This window comes from Rhodnius prolixus, unplaced genomic scaffold (genome assembly GCF_049639745.1).
Source record: "Rhodnius prolixus isolate KJV_2025 unplaced genomic scaffold, Rpr scaffold_5, whole genome shotgun sequence".
In the NCBI taxonomy this organism is placed as follows: Eukaryota; Metazoa; Arthropoda; class Insecta; order Hemiptera; family Reduviidae; genus Rhodnius; species Rhodnius prolixus.
In genome coordinates, this window is record NW_027411624.1 from 29,570,095 (window position 1) to 29,596,156 (window position 26,062).

At 30.7% G+C, this 26,062-nt stretch overlaps 3 protein-coding genes across 7 annotated transcripts in view; 1 reads left to right on the forward strand and 2 right to left on the reverse strand.

The window, feature by feature from the left end:
- Nucleotides 1–7,926, forward strand: part of LOC141458382 (acyl-CoA Delta-9 desaturase-like) — a 41,569-nt gene extending 33,643 nt beyond the window's left edge. For both annotated transcript variants that reach the window (XM_074136282.1, XM_074136283.1), the window contains exons 2-6: nt 1,363–1,574; nt 3,862–3,992; nt 5,672–5,877; nt 5,983–6,168; nt 7,098–7,926. In XM_074136282.1, the coding sequence (XP_073992383.1) occupies nt 1,373–1,574; nt 3,862–3,992; nt 5,672–5,877; nt 5,983–6,168; nt 7,098–7,419 (1,047 nt within the window). In that variant the 5' untranslated portion in view covers nt 1,363–1,372 and the 3' untranslated portion in view covers nt 7,420–7,926. The remainder of the gene's footprint in view (nt 1–1,362; nt 1,575–3,861; nt 3,993–5,671; nt 5,878–5,982; nt 6,169–7,097) is intronic.
- Nucleotides 7,927–11,192: 3,266 nt separating this feature from the next.
- Nucleotides 11,193–18,433, reverse strand: LOC141458383 (acyl-CoA Delta12-desaturase). 2 transcript variants are annotated; one of them, XM_074136284.1, is made up of 8 exons: nt 18,252–18,433; nt 17,991–18,111; nt 15,335–15,432; nt 14,897–15,049; nt 14,612–14,742; nt 14,071–14,276; nt 12,321–12,506; nt 11,193–11,546 (listed from the first exon to the last, which is right to left on the reverse strand). In XM_074136284.1, exons 4-8 carry the CDS (start codon nt 15,045–15,047, stop codon nt 11,243–11,245), a joined length of 978 nt encoding a protein of 325 aa, XP_073992385.1. In that variant the 5' UTR covers nt 15,048–15,049; nt 15,335–15,432; nt 17,991–18,111; nt 18,252–18,433; the 3' UTR covers nt 11,193–11,242. The 2 variants fall into 2 exon arrangements, with proteins under 2 accessions (XP_073992385.1, XP_073992386.1); XM_074136285.1 differs by lacking the exon at nt 17,991–18,111.
- A 2,477-nt stretch (nt 18,434–20,910) lies between these two features.
- LOC141458381 (acyl-CoA Delta-9 desaturase) overlaps nt 20,911–26,062 on the reverse strand; it is a 117,667-nt gene continuing 112,515 nt past the window's right edge. For all 3 annotated transcript variants that reach the window (XM_074136280.1, XM_074136279.1, XM_074136281.1), the window contains one exon: nt 20,911–25,084. In XM_074136280.1, coding sequence (XP_073992381.1) covers nt 24,769–25,084 — 316 coding nt within the window. In that variant the 3' untranslated portion in view covers nt 20,911–24,768. The remainder of the gene's footprint in view (nt 25,085–26,062) is intronic.

Here is a 26,062-nt window from a genome sequence, read left to right on the forward strand (position 1 = left end):
AAGTAGTTCGAAAAGAAAAAGATATCGCCAAAACTTTCAATATTCCACCATCAACGCTTTCTACAATTCTAAGTCACTGACTAAGTCAAGCCACATTGTAACAAAAACCTGTTCTTCATTTTTTTAATTAGGTACTATGTATATTATTATTTATTGAAATGTTAATACATATGTAATTTTTTTGTTCTTTTTTGTCGTTTTCATTAGTTTTACTTTTTTACTTGAGGCTATATATGTCTAAAACTTAGGTAAGATCATACGTATTTTCAATATACGTATCTACATACATATATACATAATAGAAACTCTTAATAATTCGATTTTTTTTCCTCTTCTTGATAATTCAAACTTCTTGATAATTCGAAGTCTCGGTAATTCGAATTTTTCTTGTAGTCCCTTGGATTTCGATTTATCGAGAGTCGACTGTATATATTTCTGCATTTGCTTTTAAATATTATATACAGATTTGCTCTTAAAAATTAATCCTGATAACTATTAGGATTAAAAACATAAAAGTCTTAAATTATACGATCAAAATGGTCACCACTTATTTAAGTTTTTCAAATTTAAGTATTTGCTATCACTTCGCTCACAATTATACACATAATTTGGTACGTAATCTACATTGTATCCATTAAATATTAAACTGTAATTTTCTGTAACGATGAAAGGTACTTTTTAAAAATAACCTTTCATTTATACCCTAATTATATGTATTTCCATATCTATGTTTAACCCTGTGACCTACTTAAAAAGAAGTGATAACGAAACTGATTTATTTATAAGTGAAAATACTGTCAGTCCGGCAGTGCGACTTAACATTGGTATTTCTACTTTTCATTTTGAAGAATCATTAGTCTAAATTATTTGTTTAAGTTTCTTGAAAACGTTTAATGTCTTCACATGTCTGAAATGGGATGAGTTAGGATAAAAGTAGCCTCACAAAGGACGGATTGTGCTAAAAAAAAAAAAAATCCTACCTTGTACAGTCACAGATATCGGTTTGAGTAATACAACAAAAATCCCTCGTTGCTGCTACGTTTTGGAGAAGGAAGTGCCCTGCGTAATCCGTTGTCCTAATTGACAATGTAACAATATTTTGGGTCAATATCCTTTGTAATTTACAATATGTAAGTATGTGGACATGTGTATTGGTGAGCTAGTGTTTGCATAACCCAAGTAATTGCAAACATTGCGCTATGTTTTTGATGTGAGTGTATTGGGATTGCTCTCTTAGTAATTGTTCTTTTTGCTGTTAAGCTGGATACCAAACAGGGATTCCAAGATTTCGGAAGAAATCTTCCAAAAAAATCTAAAATTTGAAAATATGATTTTATAGAATATTATTTGTATTTGTTACAGATAAACTAGGATGGCTCCTAATATTACAACCTCTCCGGCAGCAAATGATTGCCCAGCTAAAAATCCTGAAGAGGAACCAATTCAAAAAGTGCAAGAATATAAATTGCAAATCGTTTGGCGAAATGTCTTACTATTTGCATATTTACATTTAGCAGCTGTATATGGCGCTTACCTAATGATATTTGAAGCGAAATGGTTCACCGTTGCTTGGAGTAAGATTTTATTTTATTAAAACTATTATTAAAATTATTACTTCCAAAAATGTTTAGTTATTAATTTCTACAAATCACAAACTTTTTTTTAGTTCGACGATTATTCAAACACCTTTACCCTGAATTTTATAGTTTAAAAATATTAATACTATATTTTGTCATACGAGGGTCGTTTGAAAAGTCCGTGCAAAAATAAAAACTACTTAATTTTTCGGGGTAAACCTTTTTTATTTTTCAACATAGTCTCCTTTTAGGCTTATACACTTCGTCCAACGCTGCTCTAGTTTGTTGATCCCTTCCGAATAATAGGATTTGTCCAAGTCTGAAAAATAGCCATTCGTTTCTGCAATCACCTCCTCGTTTGAATAAAATCTTTTTCCCGCCAGCCATTTCTTCATATTGGGGAACAAATAGTAGAACGAGGGAGCCAAGTCTGGAGAATAGGGGGGATGTGAAACGAGTTGGAACCCTATTTCCATTAATTTTGCGACCACAACTGCTGAGGTGTGAGCTGGTGCGTTGTCGTGATGGAAAAGGACTTTTTTGTGGGCCAATCGTGGGCGTTTTTCTTGCAGCTCGGTTTTCAAACGGTCCAATAACGATGAATAATATGCACCAGTAATAGTTTTACCCTTTTCCAGGTAGTCGATGAGGATTATTCCTTGCGAATCCCAAAAGACAGTCGTCATAATCTTTCCGGCCGAAGGAACGGTCTTCGCCTTTTTTGGCGCAGATTCCCCCTTGGTAACCCATTGTTTAGATTGTTCTTTGGTCTCAGGAGTGTAGTGATGTATCCATGTTTCATCCACAGTGACGAAACGACGCTTAAAGTCCTGCGGATTCTTCTGGAACAGTTGCAAACCGTCCTTGCAACACTTCACACGATTTCGTTTTTGGTCAAGCGTGAGCAATCGCGGCACCCATCTTGCGGATAGCTTTGTCATGTCCAAATGTTGATGCAAAATATTATGTACCCGTTCATTCGAGATGCCCACAGCACTAGCAATCTCACGCACCTTCACTCTTCTGTCATCCATCACCATATCATGGATTTTATCAATGATTTCTGGAGTAGTAACCTTAACAGGGCGTCCAGAACGTTCAGCGTCACTTGTGCCCATATGGCCACTCCGAAAATTTTGAAACCACTTATAAACTGTTCTAATCGAAGGTGCAGAGTCACCATAATGTTTATCAAGCTTCTCTTTAGTCTCCTGAGGCGTTTTGCCATTCATAATGTAGTGTTTAATCAACACACGAAATTCTTTTTCGTCCATTTTTTGAAAATCACTCGACTTCCTCGATTCAAACGAATGCCAAACACAAAGAAATAGACCGATCTGGCTGAAACTTGGTGTGTGTTCTTCCAAGAGATGCTACTAACTAAACATAACCTCGATACGCGCCAGTAGTGCTATCTCTCTGACTTTGCACGGACTTTTCAAACGACCCTCGTAAGTATCTGGATGAATTTATGTAAAGGAAACCCAAGTAAACTTTTTATTTTTATTTAGTAATTTGCGATCTTTATACAAATAAATGCGAAATATAAATTAAATATGAGTGGTTAAGTTTAAATGTTCCTTGATGAGCAGGAGGAGAGAAATTACTCCGCGGTAGCATTCCGTTCAGGTTGTCCATGTTAATACGAGTATAATGATATCTTTGCCCCTAAGAAAGTCTCGAGGCCACTGACATTCAGTCGGCTTGCTGGTTTGGACAGGAGTGAGGCAGCAGTGACTGAACGAAAGGATTAGAACAATTAGAGAGACCAGTATGGATTTTTATTGTGTCTTAGCTGGTTATAAGAAATATGATGTTATGGTCGCTGTGAAGAATGAGGTTTGCATTTAGAAAGAAGTTTCCTATCTTTCAGAATAGTTTTCATTGAAATTCTGTACATTTCTTACATTTGTGGGTTTAACTGTACTCTAAATTCAAATAGGTTTGAAAATAGTATTGAATATAAACATCATGTAAACTCTAATTTGTTTTGTGTCATGGTATTACTTGCATTATATATTTTACAATATCTGTAAAAACTATTAGTTATTGCTTTGTCATATACAGTACCTAAAGAACAGATGTTAGAAACGTCGAATTAATCAAGTTTCACATTTAATAGAAACTGATCCCTTTTTTGACTCTCGTTAACCTTTATAAAAACCAACGCCCAAAACCTACAAATTAAGTTATTCTTTTAAAATAGTTTTATTTGATTCATAATTAAGAATTTTTCAAAAAAAAAAGTTATTTAATTGTAACTAATATTCAATTGTTTTTCCAGCTATTCTCCTCTATTATACGTCTGCTCTGGGTATAACGGCTGGCGCTCACAGATTATGGTCACATAGAGCGTATAAAGCAAGACTGCCACTTAAAATACTCCTTGCGTTTTGTAACACTATTTCTTTCCAGGTTGGTTTATAATTGATCTTTATTTCCTTTACATTGTTACTTTAAAGTTTTAAGGCTACATAAATATATGAGCCGTTTATTTTGAAATTGGCATAAGTCACTTTTTCAAAAAAATCGAGTTAATGAAGTCAAGATCTAGGCAGGCTAGAGTTATTCGACGTTCAGGTGGTTTATTCAAAAAACGTTTGGTGTGGAGTTTTAGGGAATCAACTAATCGGCCCATACTTCTACAGAGTGAACTTAACTGATGCTAGGTATCTGACTTTTTTTGATAGACATTTTGCCAGTTCTGCTTGAAGATGTTCCTCTACAACGTCGGCTAGATATGTATTTTCAATAAGATGGTTGCCCGACACATAATGCGAGTTGTTCGAGGTTATCTGGACAGAAATTTCCATGAAAAGTGCTTAGGGACTCATTGTCCCATCCAATGGCCACCTCGATTTCTGGACTTAACCCCAATGGACTATTTTTTGTGGGGATATCTAAAAAATAGAGTGTACAGTAACCTTAATTCCGTGGCTTCAGTCGATGATCTGAAACGTCGAATAACTCTAACCTGCCTAGATCTTGACTTCGCCACCATAAGTGCTGCTACAAGCAGAGCGTGTGAGTCCAGAGTTTTGGCTTGCCTATCCGTTGATGGTTCCCAGTTTGAACAGATTCTTTAAAAAAAAATAACGTAATTTTGACAATAAACTGAAATTTGTTTTTCATATTTTAAATTACCATAACTTTTGAAAAACCTAACCGATTTCAAAAAAAATTTTTTCTTTTTTTTAGGAGCTAAAATACTATAAAAATATGCAAAAAAAAATATAACGTTCCATTTGAAAAACAAAAGTTGGATGCTGTATCTCGAGATACAGGGGTTTAAAAAAATGGGTCAATCACTGAAAATAAACTAGTCTAAAAATGATTAAATACGTGTTTTTTATTTTTTCGAAATTTCCCGCCGTTAAAAAAAAAAGTGGGTGGAGCATATAACTCTGGTCACCCTGTATATACAGAAGATAATACTTACTCTACCACAAATTTTATGTCAGTCATTTTTCTAAACTATTTATTTTGAAAGTGGCTTAAGTCACTTTACCGTAATGAAAAATGGTGATTTTTTAATGTTTTATACGAAATTATTTATACTGAGAAAAATATCAGTATCATGAGATAACAAATAGAAGTAAATCTTCTCGAAAGTTAGCATCCATGTTTTTAAACGTGTTAAAACTAAAATGCAAACCCTTAAATATCTCGACTTAAAAACAAAGTGACTTATGCCACTTCCAAAATAAACTGCTCATATCTGTCTATCTACTTATCTATAACAAATATTGAATAAAGCATAATATATTTTAAAAAAAGAAGAAAAAGATGAAGCCTTGATGGCTTAATTTCAATAGCAAACAAAATAAAATAATATGCTATAGATATTAAAATATCATTTCTCCGACCATAAAAGGCAAAATTTTAAATGATAATAATTATTGACGGTTTAAATACATCTAATGATCTTTTAAATGCATTTTATTAATTTATTTAAGGATCGGTTAGTGATTATTTATTATATATAAATATTGTGGTTTTTAATTTCATTTGTCTTCAAAATAAAAATTTACTGAAGCACCTTCTTCTTTAATAGCTAAATTTTGAATTTATTAAAATACTTATTTTTATTTCAGAATCATATATTTGAATGGGCAAGAGATCATCGAGTACATCACAAATTTTCAGAAACCGACGCTGATCCTCATGATGCCAGAAGAGGTTTCTTTTTCTCACATGTTGGCTGGTTACTTTGTAGAAAACATCCAAATGTAAAGGAAAAAGGAAAAGTCATAGATCTGTCAGATCTTTATGCCGATTCTGTAGTTATGTTTCAAAAAAGGTATGGTAGTGTTTTTTTTGTGTTTAATTTTCCTCACAAACATAATTACTTCATTTCTATTTTCCGTCTTTCAAGAAATTTAACTTAGTTATATACTTTTTACAGACACTATTTAATATTGATGCCTCTTGCTTGCTTCATCATGCCGACAATGGTTCCAATGTATTTTTGGAATGAAACATTTTTGTGTAGCTGGTTTGTCGCAACAATGTTTAGATATGCTTTTGTATTGAACATGACTTGGTTGGTAAACAGTGCAGCCCATATGTGGGGAAACAAACCATATGACATGTAAGTAAGGATGAAAATCTTTTGACACAAAACTCTCTTAAATTATATAAATATAAAATTAATTGGTTTGTAAGTCCATATGGATTGTTGTATACTGGTAAAGTAACATTGCTGCCATCTTAGAGAAGAATTTGACAAGAAAAGATTAGATCCTATCTATCTATTGTCTTGGCAGAGCCAAGTCTGAGCTCTTCCAAACCAGTAGAGAATCCTTGATATAGACAAAGATATACTATTGCTTTAAAGCATTGACACTAAATTCTTGACTAGACCTTTAGTCAATGATTATTCCTTTCCTAAAACCATAAAGCATGTTTTACCTCTTAATAACGTTTTCTGTGTACATCGTTCGATTTCCTTCAAGTAGTTATTACAAGCGTATGCTATAAGCTGCCCTACATCACATTCTTTCGATATCTCTTAGAAAAACTCTTCTTACGCTGAGGGTAGAGGTCTGCGAATCGGATTAACGATGTAAATGATCAACTTGTTGACTTTTTTTGGTTTAAGAAAACCGCTAGTCTCGTTCTAGATTACGGAAGTGTCGATAGCTGTTACTAATTTCCGTATTGTCAAGTCAGGTTTGAAACATAATTTGTGCATCTCTTGTGTTTCTTAATTAATTAAAGCTACATTTGACCTTAAAGGTGTCTCTTTAAAAAACTTTTTTGTATGTAACTCAAAATTATAGTTAAATAAATAACAGTTGTAAATTTTGTTTGAAATTTTCTAAGCAAAATTCATTTTAGAGAGAAGTTCTGAGGGAGTTAGTTAGAAATGCTTTCTTTACATAGGCAATATTGTCTGTAAAACCAATCAAGAAAAAAAATCTATTTTTATTTTAGTCATGATCTGATGAAAAAATTGTTGTATACAATTTTTTTAGTCTCACAGAAAAGCAAATCATTAATAATAATCTTTATTTACAGGACAATAAACCCATCTGAAAACCTTGGAGTCGCTTTAGGAGCAGCTGGCGAAGGTTGGCACAATTATCATCATGTATTCCCATGGGACTATAAAGCAGCCGAACTGGGCAATTATAGAGCAAATTTCACTACTGGCTTTATTGACTTTATGTCTAGAATAGGTATGGCCTATGATTTAAAAACTGTGCCCAAAGAAGTGATTGACAAACGTTGCGCTAGAACTGGCGACGGTACTAGACAATTATGGGGTTGGGGCGACAAAGATTTAACCAAAGAAGAGATAAATGACGCCGTTATAGTTGATCACTTTAAAACAAACTGATTTAATATATATATATATTTTTTTTTTTCCAAAATTAAAGACATTTTAATTGTTCTTTGAACACTCAGAACTAGAAGAAATAAATGATACAATACAGAGAGTTTTTCTCAAATAAGCGTTTTTATTTTTGTATTTCTTTTCTTTCTTTCTTTGTAAAATATTGTACATATTTATTATCATATATATGCTTAAACAAACTTACTAATTTTTGTATTAAAATCTAGTGCAAAAATAAAATATAAGAAAGGGATTTTTTATATAAATACATAAGTATACCTTGATAGTCTGATGAAGAGTACTGGCATTTATTTTTTATTAGGGTCAAAAAAATCGTTTCGTGAGCCCTCAAGAAATTTCATGGGTTTCAATTAATAATATTTGCATTTGAAAAAATAACTAAATTGAATTAATTTTCGGTAAGGGTATATGTGCAAACCGTAATGGACTAAAAAAAAAAAAAAAATATTTTTTTAATCCTTATTTGATCTTCCTTTTACCTATCATTAGCCACTCAACTAGCTAGTAACAATTTTAATACTTACTACCGAAGTTTAAAAAAATATAAGTTAGTAACGGCAGTTTAAAAAAAGATATATCAAATACTCTGATGATGCCATTGACATTGACAAGAGTAGTGAAAGTTAACACTATTTGATGGGTGTGAAAAACTTGATAGAATTCAATCATTGGTTAATTTGTTTAGCAAATATCCTGAAGATGAACAAACCGGAATTGATCAGAAATTGAAACAGTCTGGAAAAAATATAATGATTACCATTTCAATGAAAACTGAATTCAATTATACAGTAATTATAAAAGCATTTATCAGACGTTTTTTTATTGATGGTATATATTTATTTATATATAACCTTATTCTTTACCTATATTCTAATTTTTTTTTTTTTTTTTTTTTTTTTTTTTTTTTTTTTTTTTTGGCGCATCAACAGCTGAGGTCATTAGCGCCCGGAGCTTTTTCCAGTGCACTGCCGGCCTCCGGACAGTGTTCTCTCGTTACAGACAACACTGTCCATCACCGGACAGTGAGCTGTAAGAAGCTCCTAGGAAGAGAAAATCTAAGGGTCAGCTGCTGGATTCGAACCCGGGACCTCCGCGTGGGAGTCCAGTATGCTAACCTCATAGCTAATCCCTTCCCATATTCTAATTGTAAGTTTGTTTATCTGAGTAAAGGAGAAATTCTTTTTAACAAAAAGAAACTATTTTTATTATATATAAAAGAAAAAAAAAAATAGGTTTTAGGAAGTTACTTGTGCCTAATTATCTATTTAAAAAAAAAGAAAAAAGTCAACTTAGTTCTTTGTCTGAGTTGAAAGTTTAAGTTTTAAATTCGTAAGCTAATTTTAAAACTAGAATGTAAATCCTCCAAAGATATGATTAAAAATTGGCACACTAGTATATAATTTAAAAAAATTCACAATTTAAATATTAAAGAAAAGTGTGATATTACTGTTAGAAACTAAAATAATACTTCAAAAGTAAGCAATGGAAAAATAATTTTTGTTATATTTTTTTTACTAATTTTTCAGTCAAACTGAGTCAGGTAAAAGCATAATATATGAATAAAATGAGATATGTTTTTAGAAGTACTAAAACACGGTTAAAAGTATTCATATATTTTTTTTTTTTAATTTTGTTTTTGATTATTAATATCCACAAGTTGGTTACAAGAAAAAAAAATAAGTATTTATGGTGTACGTGTTAACATTATTTAACTGTAGATTATATTCATATTTGATTGAAAGGTGTTAGTTTTTGTTTCATTTACTGTACACTATCAATTCAGTAAACAATGAAAACAAATTTTTCTTTTATTTTTAATCGAATGAATGAGAGATTGAATATTCTTTTAATAAAAAAGAATTTGAGAAATTCATATGTTGAAGCAAATCATCAAACCAGTTTGCAGTAACTATGTTGCAAAACTTTTCTATATGATTTAGGAGTTACGAAAAGTTATTTTCTCTACTTAAAGAAAATACCAGCAGAGATAATATGCAAAAACGACTGTTCGGTTCTAGTAAAAAGTTAAGGTTTCTCCTTTCTCTTGGAAACGTAGCTTGGGAAATCACCCACGCACAGCGCAGTCCAGGTGTGCGCATATTAAAATCATCATCTTACTTTTTATTAAGAGTTTTACCGCAACACCTTATTCTACATAATTATAAATTAAATTGTTCTTTAAAATTATAATGTTAGCATGGTTTAAAATAAGTGTAAATGAAAGAGCATGAAGTGCAATATGTAAAACAAACTTCCCGTTGTATCAAAAGCTATCTAATTTTGTCATTATCATTTTTAGATACTAATACTTTTCTAAAATGTAAGGTTTATTTTGTGTATTTTTTCTCGTTTTAAGCAAGTGATCACTTGGCCCCAAATATATTTATCTTTTAATGAAACCTTGTTCTTGAAAAAATTACTTAGTTCTCTATTCCTGAATGTTTGCATTAACAGGCAGAACCACTTAATCGCTGTAATATTATCTTGGTTGGTACTAAGTTATTTGCAAAATATTCACTTCATCTAAACAATTCCAATTTTTCCATTAACAAATGTTTACCTTTTTAATCGGTCCATTCAAAATCCAAAAGTCCTTTCTCTGTATTACAATCTTCTTTTTTTTTTTGCAAAAGTCACGCAATCATGACTGGTTAGAAAACCCTGGACTTTGCGAAAAGGAGAGGTTTCTGCTACCATTCTCAAAGAGATCGGCACAATTACTCTTTACCGCTAAATTTCTTATTTTCTAGAGAATTCTAGCGGAGTTTGTTACTCACCTACACGGATTTCTACTTTTTTAAATTGTGCCAGTCACACATAATTACGCTTAATTTTGATAATGAAAGAACTTCAGGATTTGTGTATTTACCTTGACTGATTTGTTTCACTATAACTTTATGATAAGAACAGTAAAGATAACTTTTTTGCTTAAAAAAGAGACTCTTTATCCTAGATTGTTTACTTATTTACAAAATGGAATATTTTAATCCGAAAATAAGCGAGATTTATCGTTAAATGCATTAAATTTGTTGTTATAGATAACTCGCGAAGAGTATAATATATTGAAGGGACTAGTTTTTTTTTTAAATAAAAAAACAAAATGCCATCATGTTGTGTGTTTGATGCTTTTAATCAATAATAATTAATAAATGTTGAAATAAATGTGATTTTCTTAAAATGTGAAGTTTTTAGGGCAAAAAAGAGATTGTGAGAGAACGTGGGTCCATAAAATTCATTATTCATAATACGAATGATAATTCATAATATGAATGATATGAATTCATAATATGAATGATAATATTCATAATATGAATTCATAATTCATAAAATTCATAATCCAGACTGCAATAAACATACATCTTTTTATTTAAAATGTAACTCAGAATAAGTTTTTGCAATAAGGTTTGTAGCTTCACCAGTCAGGCCCCCAACCTTATCAAATTGATATTTTAAATCAGGGTGGTATTTTTAACCAACATTAATAGTATCTTATTTATTTTTGTACAAACGCTTATGTATACTTTTTTTATTAAAGAGGTGAAGATGGCTGATAAGTTCTGTAGGATGATGGCGTTGTAAAAATAAATTGGGTACAGATTATTAATTTTTGGTTAAACATTCCACCCCGAGTTAAAGGCTATAAATATAGAAAAACAAAATTAGATTTTTGTTCCCAATTCTTATGAAGCATTGTTACAAAAAAGAAAATAACTATAATAAGGTCGTAAAAGATAAATATTAATCTTTGAAATAAATTAATTTAAGACGAAAACTTTAATCACAAAAACATGTTAAAAAAAAAAAATCAATAATTTTCAGGATCTTGATGCAAGATATCGGGTAGAATATATTTAGATTCTTCTAAACAACCAGCCAGTGGTTCTCCTGTTTTTGCTGATTTTGCTAAAGCTTCTTTAACACCAACGCTAGAGATTGTTGTCAATTGTGAAGCCATGCCGAGAGCAGCAAATACCCTTAGTATGCTGTTTAAACAACCGTTTTCATAGGTACCATATTCACCAGATCTATAGTCCCAAGGTAGAAGATAATGATACTGAGGCCACAGACTTTTTGTCACAAAAAAGACTAACCATGTATCACCAGCTTTCCTGTAATAACAATAATTAGTTGAGGTCCATAACCTCGATAACTGATCAGTTAGAAATGTAGGTATATGAATATTTGAAGATAAATGCATAAAGATGACATGACAACAGTAAAAGTCTTTAAAACCTGGTAAATTAAAAATCAGGTAGGCCTATCACTTAGTAATTTTAGATGCCGTAAAAGTCCTTCTTATAAGTAGGTATGCATCAGGGAGCAATATATTATTTTCCTACTTTCGCTTTCTTGATAAAAGCTCATAATAACCGCCTTCTTATTTAATCGATCTCAAGATCGAAATAAATATTCTTCAAGAGAGATGACGGAGAAACTACACTTTGAAGAAAAATCCACTTCTGGCACGATGCTTATGCACCATCAAATATTTACCCACAAACGATTCTTCCCTAATATCTCCTTACTCCATGTATATACCTGCCTGCCATCTCTAAAAAAGAATTTCCTCGGAAACTATGAACAGAACATGGAAACATTCCAGCCGATTCGTCAAAGAAACTATTAATTTACACGACGCTTTCCAAACTACAGATGGATATTAACATAAAAGTAAAACAATTACAGAGAATCTGGTAGTGATTTTTACAGATAATATGACAAATAAAAGTAAGCCCTTATTGAAAAAATCATGCAAATTTTAAAAAATCTTATTGTTTTTATGGACAAAAATGTTTAAATCAGATAAAGGTACTTTTAGAAAGAACAATTATGATTGGTAAGTAATAAAAAGTTAATTGATAATGAATAATAAGTCAAGTTACCTGTCACTTGGATCCAATCCCCATAATAGGAATGCACTTTCTACTAGCCATGAGGCATGCAACAACAAACATACCCTGAGAAAGCCCAGAACAAATACTGACACTACAAGAGTCTCTCCAATATATTCCATTCCAATGTTAACCGGCAGTAAAAACCCTATCACTGGCATTATGGCATAGTAAAGCCTGCAATGTAAACAATAGTCATTAGAAACATTTATAAATGATTTTAAAAAAACTTTTTCTTAATGCTGGCGCAGTTATCTAAAACTAACAGGAACGCAGTTTGCTCCTGAGAAGTACGAGTACGTACCATTTAATTACTACTGCAAGAGTCACTCACCATCTACTTCAATTAGAATTTTCAACACACAAGGTCTAAGAGTATAATTGAATGCCATAGCGGCAAAAACTTAAACTACTAAATGTACATTAAGCTTCACGAAATAGAGAAAAATGAATAAAAGAATTTCATTATCAAAACAATCTAATAAAATTAAAGAAAATTTAAAAGAAAACTAGTTTTTGATATTTTATTGCTATAAATGATTATTGAACGCTTAGCAGTCAGTATTTACTGTAGTACATTTTATGTAAAGATTGGATTTTTTGTGTGTGTTCTAGAATTTAAATTACAATTTGTTTAAATGGGGTATTATTTGTTTGAATAATTCTTTTATGTACTTGAACTAAAGATACAGAGAAAACCTGAAACAAATTTCTATTAAAGAAAATTAATGCTTTAAGGATTCAGTCAAGATTTTGTTGGGGATTCTCAAAAGCGTCGTTCCCTAGTGTACAAAATATTAGACAGATTCAAGAAGTATAACTTATTCCTTAGTAACTTTTACGCCGTTGATTTCAAGTTTAAAGAAATTGATCTGTAATAACTCAAATAATTACATTATGAAAAATTATGGGTCATATTTATTTTTTAATAAGAAGTCAAATGGTTTAAACAATAAAAATCTAAAATTGTGTCCAAAAAAAACATGATTCAACAATTCGTAGGCTTTCTACAAATTATTGTCGGGTAAATAACCGAAAAACCTATTTTTTTCTCTTCTCTACCTCATTACATGTTTTTGCTGAAAAGTCTACCCCTGATTACAGAATGTAGATGGAAACAAAGTAAACCAACCTCTGAGAGCTCAAATTTTTTATTATGGCACTCTGGAGAGGTAAGAGTTTGTTGATAGAATGAGGGCCGCTGTAAAATAGTATAAGTATTTACTTTTAATTCCTTGGGTATGATAATGAACTAGTGTTTACCAGTTGATTTGCTAAACGCAAATAGTTGCAAACATGTATCTCTGCAAGCTGACTTGTTGCTTGTGTTTGCGGTTAGTGTAAGTTGTTCTTGTTTTAATACTGGGTTAACTGCAGAAATGCCAAGATCGCTGAAGAAGTGGCTGTAACGGTTTGGACGATGGTCTGTTACGTCTTTTTTGAATTATGAGGTAAATCAAACATTAATTTTGCAATTGAAAGTTTAGACAAGCAAAACAATTATTAAAAAAAGAAGAGGAAAAGCTATTGCAAATCTTAAAAAATCTTTAGATTTAATTTGAACAGAAAACGCGACTCATTTCGCTCTAATTACCACTAACGCAAATTTTCTTATAGTACAGAAAGAGATATATTAAAATTATAATTTTATAAGAAAAAAATAAAACATTAATTTTTTAAGTAAAAGAATTTTTTAAAATATATACTGAATGAAATTAATTATTTCTTAAATTTGTCTTACCAGTGCTGAAAGTAGACTACGTAATCATCTTCCAGATCCGATACAGAAATGTGTCTTTTCATTCTTTCAATTTCCGGATTAGCTTCCAGGCAATGGTTGGACAAATGACAAAAAAAGAATCCATGTCTATAATTGCACGGATCATTTTTCGTACCGTGGAATTTGTGATGTACTTTATGATGAAGTACCCAATTGAAAATTGAACACTGTTGTAATAAAAATTATTAGTTTATTAAAATAAATTATTAAAGAACGTATTATAGTTTTTTATATTTCAATCCTATTTTGTCTTTGCTAATTTGTTAAAAAACGAAGATGTTTTAACGTTTTAATGGATGTATGAACTATATATTTAGATATTAATTTACTAAAAATTAACTTAACAAATTTAAGTCCATCCATGACATTTAAGTGCATCCACCATATTGACATTAAGTCCATCCCAGATGAATGCTATGTGTGCTGTACGCTCATTTGTCAAACAACTGAAATGTTTCTTAATTTCAAAAAAGTCTACAGTTCTCTATATAAAAATAAATACCTGACATGTTAGTGTCTGGCAGAATGCTAAGAATAGACGCAAAGGTAGAGTTGCTGAGTAAGTTCTATGTGTCCAGAGCCTGTGGCTTCCTAATGTAATACCAAGAGTGCCCAGAAACACCAGCAGTATACCTGAAATATTAGTTGTGAAAATAATATAAGTGCCCGAAGTGTACCTTAAAAATATAGTATGGTTTTCATTTATTCTTGGGCGCTACTCGATTTCTTAAAAACATTATACATTAACATTTTTGCCCGTCCAGAGCCATTGATAAGTAATACTTACAGAACAGTGTAGTCATTAACGATGCTTGAGTAAATACAAGAATTAAACCATACAGCGCTGACATATGTAAATAAATTTGGAACAGTACTGAAGGCCAATGATTGCTCAGTCTGGGACCAACATTTTCCTCATTAACACTTTCTTCACTCATTGCTGGAAACAAGAAAAAATTTGAGTTAAAAAAAGAAGAAAGAAAATTGAAGAATTTTCTTTAGTTCAACTTGAGCGGTGTCCATTTTTGTTTTGTTTTCTTTTACAGATGAAACAGTGACAAAATTAGGACCACCGGTGAGACTTCATCTCTTTGAGATAGACATTACAGTGGTTGAAACTATATTTTAATTTTCAGCCATCTTTAAATAATTTCCGATATAAAATATTCTATTTTAATTTAATAACAATTTATAATGTGCTTAAAATGAATTAGAAATTTGTTACCTATACTAATTGGGCAGCAGTAGGAGAGCTTTCTGAGAAAAATATTAAAAGGCCAGTCCCTGAAGACAGCAAATCGGGTACACTAATATTACTGGGCTCTGAAAAAATTTAACAATGAAACAATATTTTATAAGCTGAATAAAAGCGAATATACATAAATTGTCCCAGTAAATGTTAACATCTCTGAACTTTAACTTTTAAATAAAACGACTATTTAATGCTTGCATTTTAAATAAACTTGAGTTCTGGTTTATCGAAGTGTTATAACTTTCGATATCAACGATTGTGCAAAGGAAAGTAATTTACTTTCCTACGGTGCCTATTATTAGAACTCAGGCGTAGATATAGTTTTATTTCATATTTTTTAGGAAAGTGATAATTGAACAAGTCAAATAAACTGTTACTTTTTTGTTGTGTAAGGCTTCTGTTAATATGTAAATGCCACAACCAGAGATGGATAGAATTGCTGTTAACATTTATTTTGAATAAAGAACTGTTAATGTAAAACATATAATTTAATTTGTATTCATATACTGTCTATTATTAAAATCAACATTAAATTCAATTACGCATTACCTTTCATGACCCCGAAGTTAAACCGATTAATAATTCATGACTTTCAATAGTAAAAGGATTGTAAGATGACTAGTACATTCTTTTTTAAAAACTAATAATTGAATAATATTAGTGTTTAATGTAATAGAGTTACGTGAGTGGTAGCACGAAACTATTAACTACATTGTTATAGTATTCATAATTTAATAAGGATTTCTAAAACCCAACTAGTGGATTTTGGAAACTTCAAACTGTATGTGCTAGATGTAACATTTTTTGAAAAATCATGCATGAATACTGGAGTTGTTGGATTTTACGATTTTTTTTTTTAGAAATACATATATACAAATTGTGTGCCAAACATTACTGTCTATGCTTAAAGGATATGTTCCCTTCTTTACAGTTAACAGTTAATTGAGCAAATCGAATGACAAATCATTTTTTTTTTTTATGACCACACATTAAAGATCCAAGGTACTTTTATGATAAACGTATTCGTCAATGTATTCATTATTGAATCATTTTTTTTGTTTTATAAACATTAATTTATTATTCATAACAAAATTGTCTTGAAGTACTTGAAATGGATTTTTTGATTAATCTTTGAAAAAATTAACTGGCAATATTGTTTTTGAACCTATCATTACTTATTTTGTTTTTTATTCTTTTTTGTTTCTCTTGTATACCTACTTTTTAGAAAAAAAAGACACTCAGTAAATGCTGATGTCAAATTTCTGATAAATGCTTAAGACATTGATCCAAGTGTTTGGAAATGGACTTCTAGAGGGATTTTGAGACAACATTTCGGGGACCAAAGTCCGGCTTAAACTATGTGAAATATACATGAGAGTTGTTTGTAAATAATAGTAATAAATCGCTTTGACTGACACAAAGTTCATGATGTACTTGATACTATTCTCATGAACCCGAACAGGGTGTATCATACAACAGAGTGTATAGTAAAAACACTTACCATCATATCAAATTGCTAAACTAGCATTTTAAAGAGGAGAGGCTAAGCACTGATTGTGGGAATAAAATAAAGTAAAATATAGAAAATTGCTGACACATTAAGACAGGATCTAGAATGATAAAAGTGATATCAATGAAATAGTTTCTACGCAAATGAAACACAATTTTGTGGAGGTGCTATTCACGAAGTCATCAAGTATTATATACTCTTCTAGCCTGGATAGTATCCAGCTTTCACGAATAATTAGAAACAATGAATTGGCTAAATGGCTAATTGATCCCAGGGTTTAATGACAAAGGATTCGAAGGGATGAAAACTTCTAATGTTCCTTTGGTTTAAGTAAATTGCACTACGATCTTTTCAATTGAATACAGTTCATTCATTTTTAAGAATACAACACAATAACTCTTTTAGTGAAATTGTTTTGTGAGTTTATGTTTAAAACAATAATTCTGGAAATTTATAGAAATTAACATTCAATTGATTACTTAAACTTATGATGATCTAAGATGTAAGACAGGGTGGGAGCCGAGGAACCGTGGAATCGTATTATGGCAAGCCTAGCAAAACTTGTAACAGTCTTTGAAAAGAATAGTCTCCAAATCTCACTCTTATACACAACACCGGAAAGTGCTAAAGAAATCCTCGGAGCCCGGTAGAAGAGGCTCACTCGATAACAGCACCCAAGGAATCTAATCTAATTTAAACTTGTCCAATTTTTCATTTAAGGTGAACTATTGTGTCAAATGTAGAGCAAAAAATTCCCTCGTGCCTGTACGTACAATATAATATCTTCTTTTAATTCTGAAAAATGTACCCAAATTTTTTTTATTAATTAAGATGCCAGATGTGTTTCCTCCGGACAGTGTGCTCTCGTTAGGGCAATGTAGCCCACTATCGGGGATAGAAAATCTGTGGTCCAACTGGAAAATCCAGACTTCAGCTGTGGAAGTCCACTAACCTCTGAGATAACCGTTTCTTTTAAAAAAAATGAAAGTTTCAAAGAAATGATATGCTAACAGAAGATCGGCAGCAGGAATTAATCATTTGCGTCAATTTTCTTCCATTGTAAATCTTTTACTTAAACTAGAGAAAATGGATTTTACTTATAAAAATAATGTACCTTACCTAGGAGACTAAACGGAAGTAACTAGGCTGAAATTCCAATTACCAATTGCGAATTTAAGGAGAAAAAAAGAATTGACATTGGATAAAAATGTTGAACTCAAAGATAGAATTGCATAAGTAACTGTAACAGTAAAAAGAATGAATTGAAATTCAAAATAACCAATTCAGAAGTTAAAACACACTAAATTTCAAAAACCTTTTAAGAAAAAATTCCTTTCAATTCGTTAAAAAATAATATTGGAAATATAGAAGATTACTTACTTTTAAATTAAAAAAAGCCAAATGTGTATCCAAGAAGATGATGACAAGCTGTGACGACCAATCTACATGGGCCACTGTACAAGCAGGAGAACCAACTTCGTAAACTACTAGATTAAAAATGATTCCTCATGCTTATGCATACATAATATGGCATAATCACGTCCGGTACGAAGCACCAACAATAATCAATAAATTATACGACAATCCCACCTCACATTTATAAAAAACTTTTATCCCCATTAGCTTTGTAATCCCCACTACAACAGTGTAGCGAAATTTTTAGCCTAAGAATTATTCCATTGTTTTGGTTGAATGAGTTGTTACATTATTTTTAAATTTGCATTCAGTTCTCTCTACAAGACTTCTTATTCTTTGGAAAAATAATACAAAGACAAAATACTAAGTAAAAAGCACACTATTATTTAAGGCTCGTCAATATTTGAGTCACTGCACCTGAAGCCTCGTTAAATTCATCAGAGACCAATATGGACAGTGAGCTATGAGAATGTTTAAAAAAAAAAAAAAGACTGCAATCCAGAATCTCCGTGTGGTTTCCACTGCACTAAACATTATGCTAATCTCAGTGAGAATTTGACTAAAATCAAAAAATCGAAGTGATGTTAGAAGTAAAAAGTTTTTTTTTTCTGTAACCGCAATTTCTAGGGAAATTACCTGGTGTTGGAGGGGAATATACCCCCTAAGAACTCACCAGATTCAAAGCAAGTCATCCTTGGAATTTCTGGAAAGTGATGGTGTGGCGTTATAGAGTGGTTATCTAGGTCTTCTAGCTCCTCTCTCTTCTCATAATTGCTCAAGCCTAGTCTCCTTAATCTAGAGGAAACCAACCATCCACAAACCATCTCGAAAGGGCATTGGAGAGAGTGCATTTCTATTGTTATCTCTGAAGGTCAGTTATCCGCTCTTTCTAAAACTTCCTAGAGTGCTGCTTGTAACTAAGTGTTGGATGTTGCACTGCGGATGTTTACTACAGTGCTAGATATTCAATGCGTAAGATGGGCGCTAGTTGCGAAAACTGAGATTAAGTTCATGTGAGCCATGGTAATTGGTATTCACAGGACGTTGAACATGTAAGCACACAACTGTTGAACAAAAGTTTCAGTATCTAATTATTTCAGCTAGACGTACAGCCCAATCAGGAAACAATAAAGACTGCTTTATGCTGATTAATTAATTAAACTAATAAAATGACGGTACTAGATGAAGGCAGTGATGCATGTTGCACTTATTTATGAGTGAGTGCATGTATGTAGATGAGTTTTGATTTCACTACTCTTTGCTCCATATCATGCAATTCATATTGAAAACAGTAACGGCCAGTAACTATTATCTTTGCTTAAAATCATTGCGATTTTTATGTGTATAATTTTATGGGGCTATTTATTTACTGTAAAAATATAATAGAGCACTTTCTTTTTTTTTTTATTAGCTTATTTTTATAATGATATAAACAATTAATGCTTTTTACAAATCTGAAATTCATACTCAAAGTACATCACTTGTGACTGATTATTAAAAATTTTTTTGCACCATCAGAAATACCATTTGTATGCAATCCAACTAATTGACCTATCTCAGTATTTCCCTGTAAATCCACTGTTCATTGTAGAAATGCATACCAGATTGAAGTTTTTTATATTTATTTGTTTTAAGAAGATGGCAAATGACTAATTTTATGGAGGGCTATTAAGATAGGCCTATAGACCTACATCGCCAGTTTACCTTTCCAATACAGATATTAGAGGCTAACTTGTCTTTAGCCAATGCAGTTTTGCAGGAGTACTTATAGTTCGCTTTGACTCGGCAAAAACTCAAAATTTGTTACCTTTTTGTGGAGGACAAAATTTGTGTCAACATATATGTTAACGTCTTTCTTTTTTTTTTTTTATAGATCACAATATTTAGGTGTTTGTATATTTTTAAATAATTTGGCAAAGTGCCTGTGGATGTCATTTTTCTCAACCTTCATAATGTTTCAATTTTAATGTTGAAAAGACAATATCAAAACAATACTCAAGGTGAGACAGACAGTTCATTCAATTAAATACTTACTAATAAGTAGGTATGTAATAGGCGTGAGATTATTTTTTTTTATAATGGGAAACAAGTGCTGCTAAAAAGATGAATCGTATTATTACAATATTACTCTTTACAAGAAAGAGTTTGTTTTTTGACCATCATTTGTCCAATGGTAGGAGTACCAGTAACGTTCTTGAGCCATACTACTTTTATGTCTTTTTTTTTTCGTACAAAGAAGGAAAGACTAAAGTTCAGAAAGTAAGAAGGTAATTTCAGTGACGGTTCAAATTATTAGTGTATGAGAAACTTCTAGTAAACTGTGGAAGAAAATGGTTTCAAAAAATCCAACTAATGGATAGTTTTTCAATTTCTATCAAGTGTAGTGCTAATCCAACGCACTCGTTTCCCTAGAATTCCTGGAACAAAATAAACAAATAGTAAAGGGGACATTAAATTTTAATATGCAATAAAACTAAAAACTTGGCCTAAGTTGAAAAAAAAAAAAACAAGATAGTTTACTGTTAAAAATAATGCAAAGCCCTAAGGCAACGTGAGTAATCTTTTTTATTTTATTTTATTTCTTTGAAGATATACTTAGAGGGGGAAGAAATAGGAAAGAAAATTTTAAACATTTTAAGTTTACCTTTATTTCATTAAATGAGACTCAGAAGGAACATTACTTTTTTTTTGTTTCTTTACCAATAAAATTCTGATATAATTAAAAATAATAAATTTAAGTACACAAAATGCAGTGTAACCTGCATCATAAATGTTTTCAAATTTGTTCTCATAAATCATTGTCCCCCTCTTACCACATAGAACGATTGAACAAATATATGAAAAAGATAAACGTAAATTGACTAGCTTTGATGTATAAATATATTTCATTTTAAATCAATTAATAATAGGTCTCTTCTCATTACGGTATAAAAGTATTTAAAAATAAGTTTTTTCTTTTTAAAAAAATTTGTTCTTCAAACATTAAAAAAATATAATTGGGAAAACCTTGTAAAAATACATAGGATGATGTTTTTACAAAACTATACACATATTTTGATTATTAAAGTACTACATTTTACAAAGGCCCCAATAACTTACTTTTTTAATTAGTTACAAAATACTTTTATAACATTTATACTGAGAGTTTTTATTTTCAATAACAAATAAAATTACAAAATAACATTGAAAATTTAGAAGGTATTTAGTAGCTAATATTCTGTAATATAATGAATTACGAAAATAAAATCAAAACAAATACCAGTAAGATAAATAAGTTTATCTTTTTCTGAAAATATGAGTTAGTAGGTAATACATTTTAATTTAACTGTTCAAACTTTTCTAATTTGTTTTGGTTTTGCCAGTCAAAAAAAAAGAAAAAAAAGTAAGATTAACTAATTTTATTGTGGTTTTTGCATAATAAATCTATATATAAACAAAACAGTGGATCTGTAGTGATTGCAAAGAGGACAATTTTGCTTAGTAATAAATAATTATTCTAAAGTGCAAAGAAATTTAGGATATTTAATGAAAAATAAACTTAAGAATGACTTATCTTTGGAAAATATTTTCTAAAATTATTACTGTACGAATGCCTAAACAGTAGCTATTAATCGCTTATTGCCACTTCAATTCTGGAGCATTACCTTTAGAAAAACGCACTTATTCACAATTCCATACTTGAACATCGCTAATTTATTTCATTTTTTTAAAAAACTACTAACAAGTTCAATCAAGGCCTTATTTTTATGATTCTTGAGATATAAGGTTCTAAATAGTTTCAGATTTACGCTTTCTATTTAAATGAAGAAATAGAGCTCACTGAAGAAAAATTCAATGACTTAGAAACTTGGGCTGAAAAATGGTAATCACCTTTACCCGTTGACATATTTCTTGAACCCAGTAGTCAAGACAAAATCACTTCTACCTGCGAACTTATGTTTTTTTTTAAAGAATTTACAGGCGATACCTTAAAACATACAAACGAGACTAAAATGATAGGACCTAACAAACAGCTAAGACTAATAGGTAGTCAATCAAAACTTAAAGGTGTAGCTTACAATTGCATACTTCAAACCAATGTTGAATTTTGAGCTTGAACTATAAGTTTTAATCAAATGTTCAAATACTCAGTATACGAGCATTTCAACTGAAAATTCTCCGTCAAGTACCTTGTTTCTCGGTTTCATGTATCCAATTCTACTACAACCAGACCATAACATTTCACCTACATAAACTATAATAGAAAAATTCCATTACTTCCTCACTGCCTAAAACCTCTTTTACAAAAATCCAACTCTCAGACCATTCTCCACGTTGTGTGAGCTGCTACAGCCACCCTTCGCAACCTCAATCACATATTCATCACATAATACAGCTGGAGTGTTAGCACAGGACAATTTCGCCTCCTCAAGCCATCTATACTATCATAAAACTTCAGAGAATTACTGGTTATATAGAATTATACAGATTGTAAATGTCAAATAAAGTTTTATCATGTAGAAAATTTTTTTTCGAACTTAAGCGACAATTTTAGGTATTCCGCAACACTTATAAGCATTCAAAAGAAACGATTGTAACTGTTCATCGACCCCTAAAAAGCCAGCCACTTTAAAAATTTCAATAATACATTGAATTTTTGGTAAACACAATTATCGTCCAGGGATAACAAATCATAAATGTTTTTAAGATGGGTCTAATGATAATGGTTTAAAATAATTTGTTTTTTGTATGAAATAAATATCACTTAGTATTTTTTTTGGTCTGAAGAATTTCTACTCAATATATACTCAATATATAACCTCAAGTTTCTCCAAAATAAAACCCTACTTTTGAAGTACTTCGAACCAAAATTTGTAAATATAAAACTCTCTTCAAGTACATTTTTAAAAAGTTACTAGCTCAAAAATAATTTTAAAACTGCAAGAGAAATTTTTAAAATAACTTTGATTTTAAAACCTGTAGACTTTATTCAAACTTTTTGTAATATCAAGAATACTCCAAAAATGATATGCAAGAACTTCTAAATAGTGAGGTTAAAAAGGGTCGATCCACAAAAAAATTTTCTTTGTGTTAACAATTTGTATAATTAAGAATCTAAATTTTAAAGAAGTTTAAGAAAGTAAGCGATTACATTTTAATCTTTTGGAGAAAAAAAATTACAAGTCTTTGAAAATGTTGAATAACTGGTGATTTTTTTTCCCCCTATTCTTTGTTTGGATGATCATATAAAAGTCAAAACCTCATTTACAAAAGTAAATTAATAATAATATACAAAGTGCCATAGATTTGTTTTTTGTACGCTTGGTAATGTGGGATTAAAATACTTCTGGATGATTTAAACTCCATTATTAGAAAACACTGGTTCATCAAAGATAACAGTAAACAATTAATTGCACTACTCTCCTAAAAAATACGAACGAAAAAAAATTATAAAATATTGAAACTCTATTAAATACTAAAATATGCGGCAAACGTTCCGATCCATTTTAATATTTTTGTTTCAATAACGATTTGTAATAAAATTAAATATTTAACCAAAATCTTAAAGAAATATGAATGTAACACTGAATTTTTCAGTGTTAGAATTGTTTCATAATTTATATCTAGTTAATACTTAACGAGATACACAATAAACTAATGCTAGCATCAAGCATTTCAAATATTTACAAATATGGTTAACTTTTTTCAACTGATTGATCTAATGGACTAATGCTAATCTTTAAGTCAGCGGTTTCCAAACTCTTATCACTCATGGAGCTATGAAGGAGCGCAGCTTTTTACTCTTCTAAAGAAAAGATGATTGAATTTTACTCATTTACACAAAGATAAGAGAGTTAAGCATGGAAGTAATGTAGAATTTCAGTTTTATACGAATTTGGCAAACATTGGCAACGCATTACGTAGAAAATGTATGTATAAGATAGTGTTTGTTTATGTTAATATCTTGTTTATTCTATTTGTTGATTTATTGACAGTTCAAGTGTTAGGTGAGAGAAAGGAAAATTGTGACTTTAAGAAGTAACAGTTTAAGATTCTTTTTATGTATTTACTAAATACATTTCTTTCAACATAACTCCTAATTTTAAATAATCAGAGTTGGGTTCCGTGAAATCTGCTTGGAAGTCGCTGCTTCAATGAATACCTATTGCTTGTTACAAACTAAGACCTGAGTAACCACCAGCCTTTATGAAGTTCTTCAGTAAGTACTGAAACAGAACTGTGAGGTATGAAATAAGATTGCACTGCACACAAATTTTGAAGAACGTTTTTGAGAGTTTATTTTATCCGAAAAACTTTATTATGATCACTCAATTAGCTTTTATGAAAGTCTGTTAAGAAAAGAATAATGTTACAAACATTTTTCCTAACTTAAAATCTGGAAGAGAAACCATCATAATAAAGTATAATAATAAAATACTTGAAAGGCAAATTTCTTCGCTTTAAATACAGAAGAAAAAGCAAAATAAAAAGGGATCGTTCATTACAATGATTTCTCTTCAATTTCATCTATTTCCTCTTGTGGCTGGTCAGTATCACCGTAGCCCCACAAACCTGGATGCCATGAACCGTCGCCAGTTCTTAAAGCTCTTCGTTTTACCATTTCTTTAGAAGCACTCTTTCTTTCTGTTGCTAATTTATAACGCGCGCATAAATCAATAAAACCTGTTGTTAAATTCATTTTGTAAGAACCAAATTCAGATGTTTTATAATCCCATGGGAAGACGTGATGGTAATTGTGCCAGCCTTCTCCTAAAGCACCTATAGCAACGCCAATACTCTCCGTAGGCATGATATTTCTGAAACAATACAGAAATAGTTTTACAGAATTTCTTTTTTTTTAAAGAAAATTTATAGAAGTTTCAAGACAGTAATCCATCACTAAAAAATATAATTTTTATAATTTTACAATAATTATTGCACGATTCTCGTTGACGAATACATACTTACGGATATTGTTAGAGAAAATGAAATCTTTACATATTAGATTTCCTACCTTTACATAAAAGGCTTGACAAATTTTTTTGAGTTTGACAAAAATTAAAAAAATAACTCAAAATAAATGCATATTCGCTTATTGTGATTCATTCTCACTTCATTTCTAAGAATTTAATAGAGAACCTTTCGTGGAAATCATCACATCATAATGTTATCATTGCCATACTTCCTAGCAGGAAAAACTTGCTTTTGTTAATGTGAAGTTTATTTTTTTTTTTATCATCAGGTTAAACAAAATGAATAAAAAATACGGCAAAATAAAGTTAATTATAGAGACAGTCAAAGCGACAAAACTGGTATGGATCCTAATTTCTTTTAGACTGGAAACATAGTGGAGCGGCGAGCAAAGCGGCGATGATAGCTGCTTCAGATCAAAGAGAGCGACGAGCAGCGAGCAAAGAGTCGCATGCACATAGTGACGAGTTTAGTCGCGTTCTCCTTTTGACAAAACAAGATGGAGGAACTATTTTTATATGAAAATTCTTCGTTGAAACTTTGGTATTTGCAGCAGCTTAGTAGTAGGAGCTGCAGTGTACATGACATATATAAGTCTAGAAATGAACTTGGTGAATTTCATCACTTGTACCGACAACTAATAATACAACTCACAACAAAAGTTAGGCACAATATAGAAAAATTAACTAAATTATTAACTAAATACAAATCTGTGTAACCCCATTAATCCTAGCAGTTACTTTAAGGTTAGAAAAAATAAAAATAAAAAATAGAAATATATACAGATAAAAAGAAATTAGTCAATTAAATAAAAACAATAATTT

What these genes read in the sequence shown, in the direction of transcription:
- LOC141458383 (XM_074136285.1), bottom strand. Translation starts at nt 15,047, where the DNA reads ATGAGTGAAGAAAGTGTTAATGAGGAAAATGTTGGTCCCAGACTGAGC. An exon ending in GTAGTCTACTTTCAGCACTG is followed by an intron (nt 12,507 to 14,070) that starts GTAAGACAAATT and finishes TTTACATTGCAG; the next exon opens with GCTTTACTATGCCATAATGC. An exon ending in GGATTGGATCCAAGTGACAG is followed by an intron (nt 11,547 to 12,320) that starts GTAACTTGACTT and finishes TTGTTATTACAG; the next exon opens with GAAAGCTGGTGATACATGGT.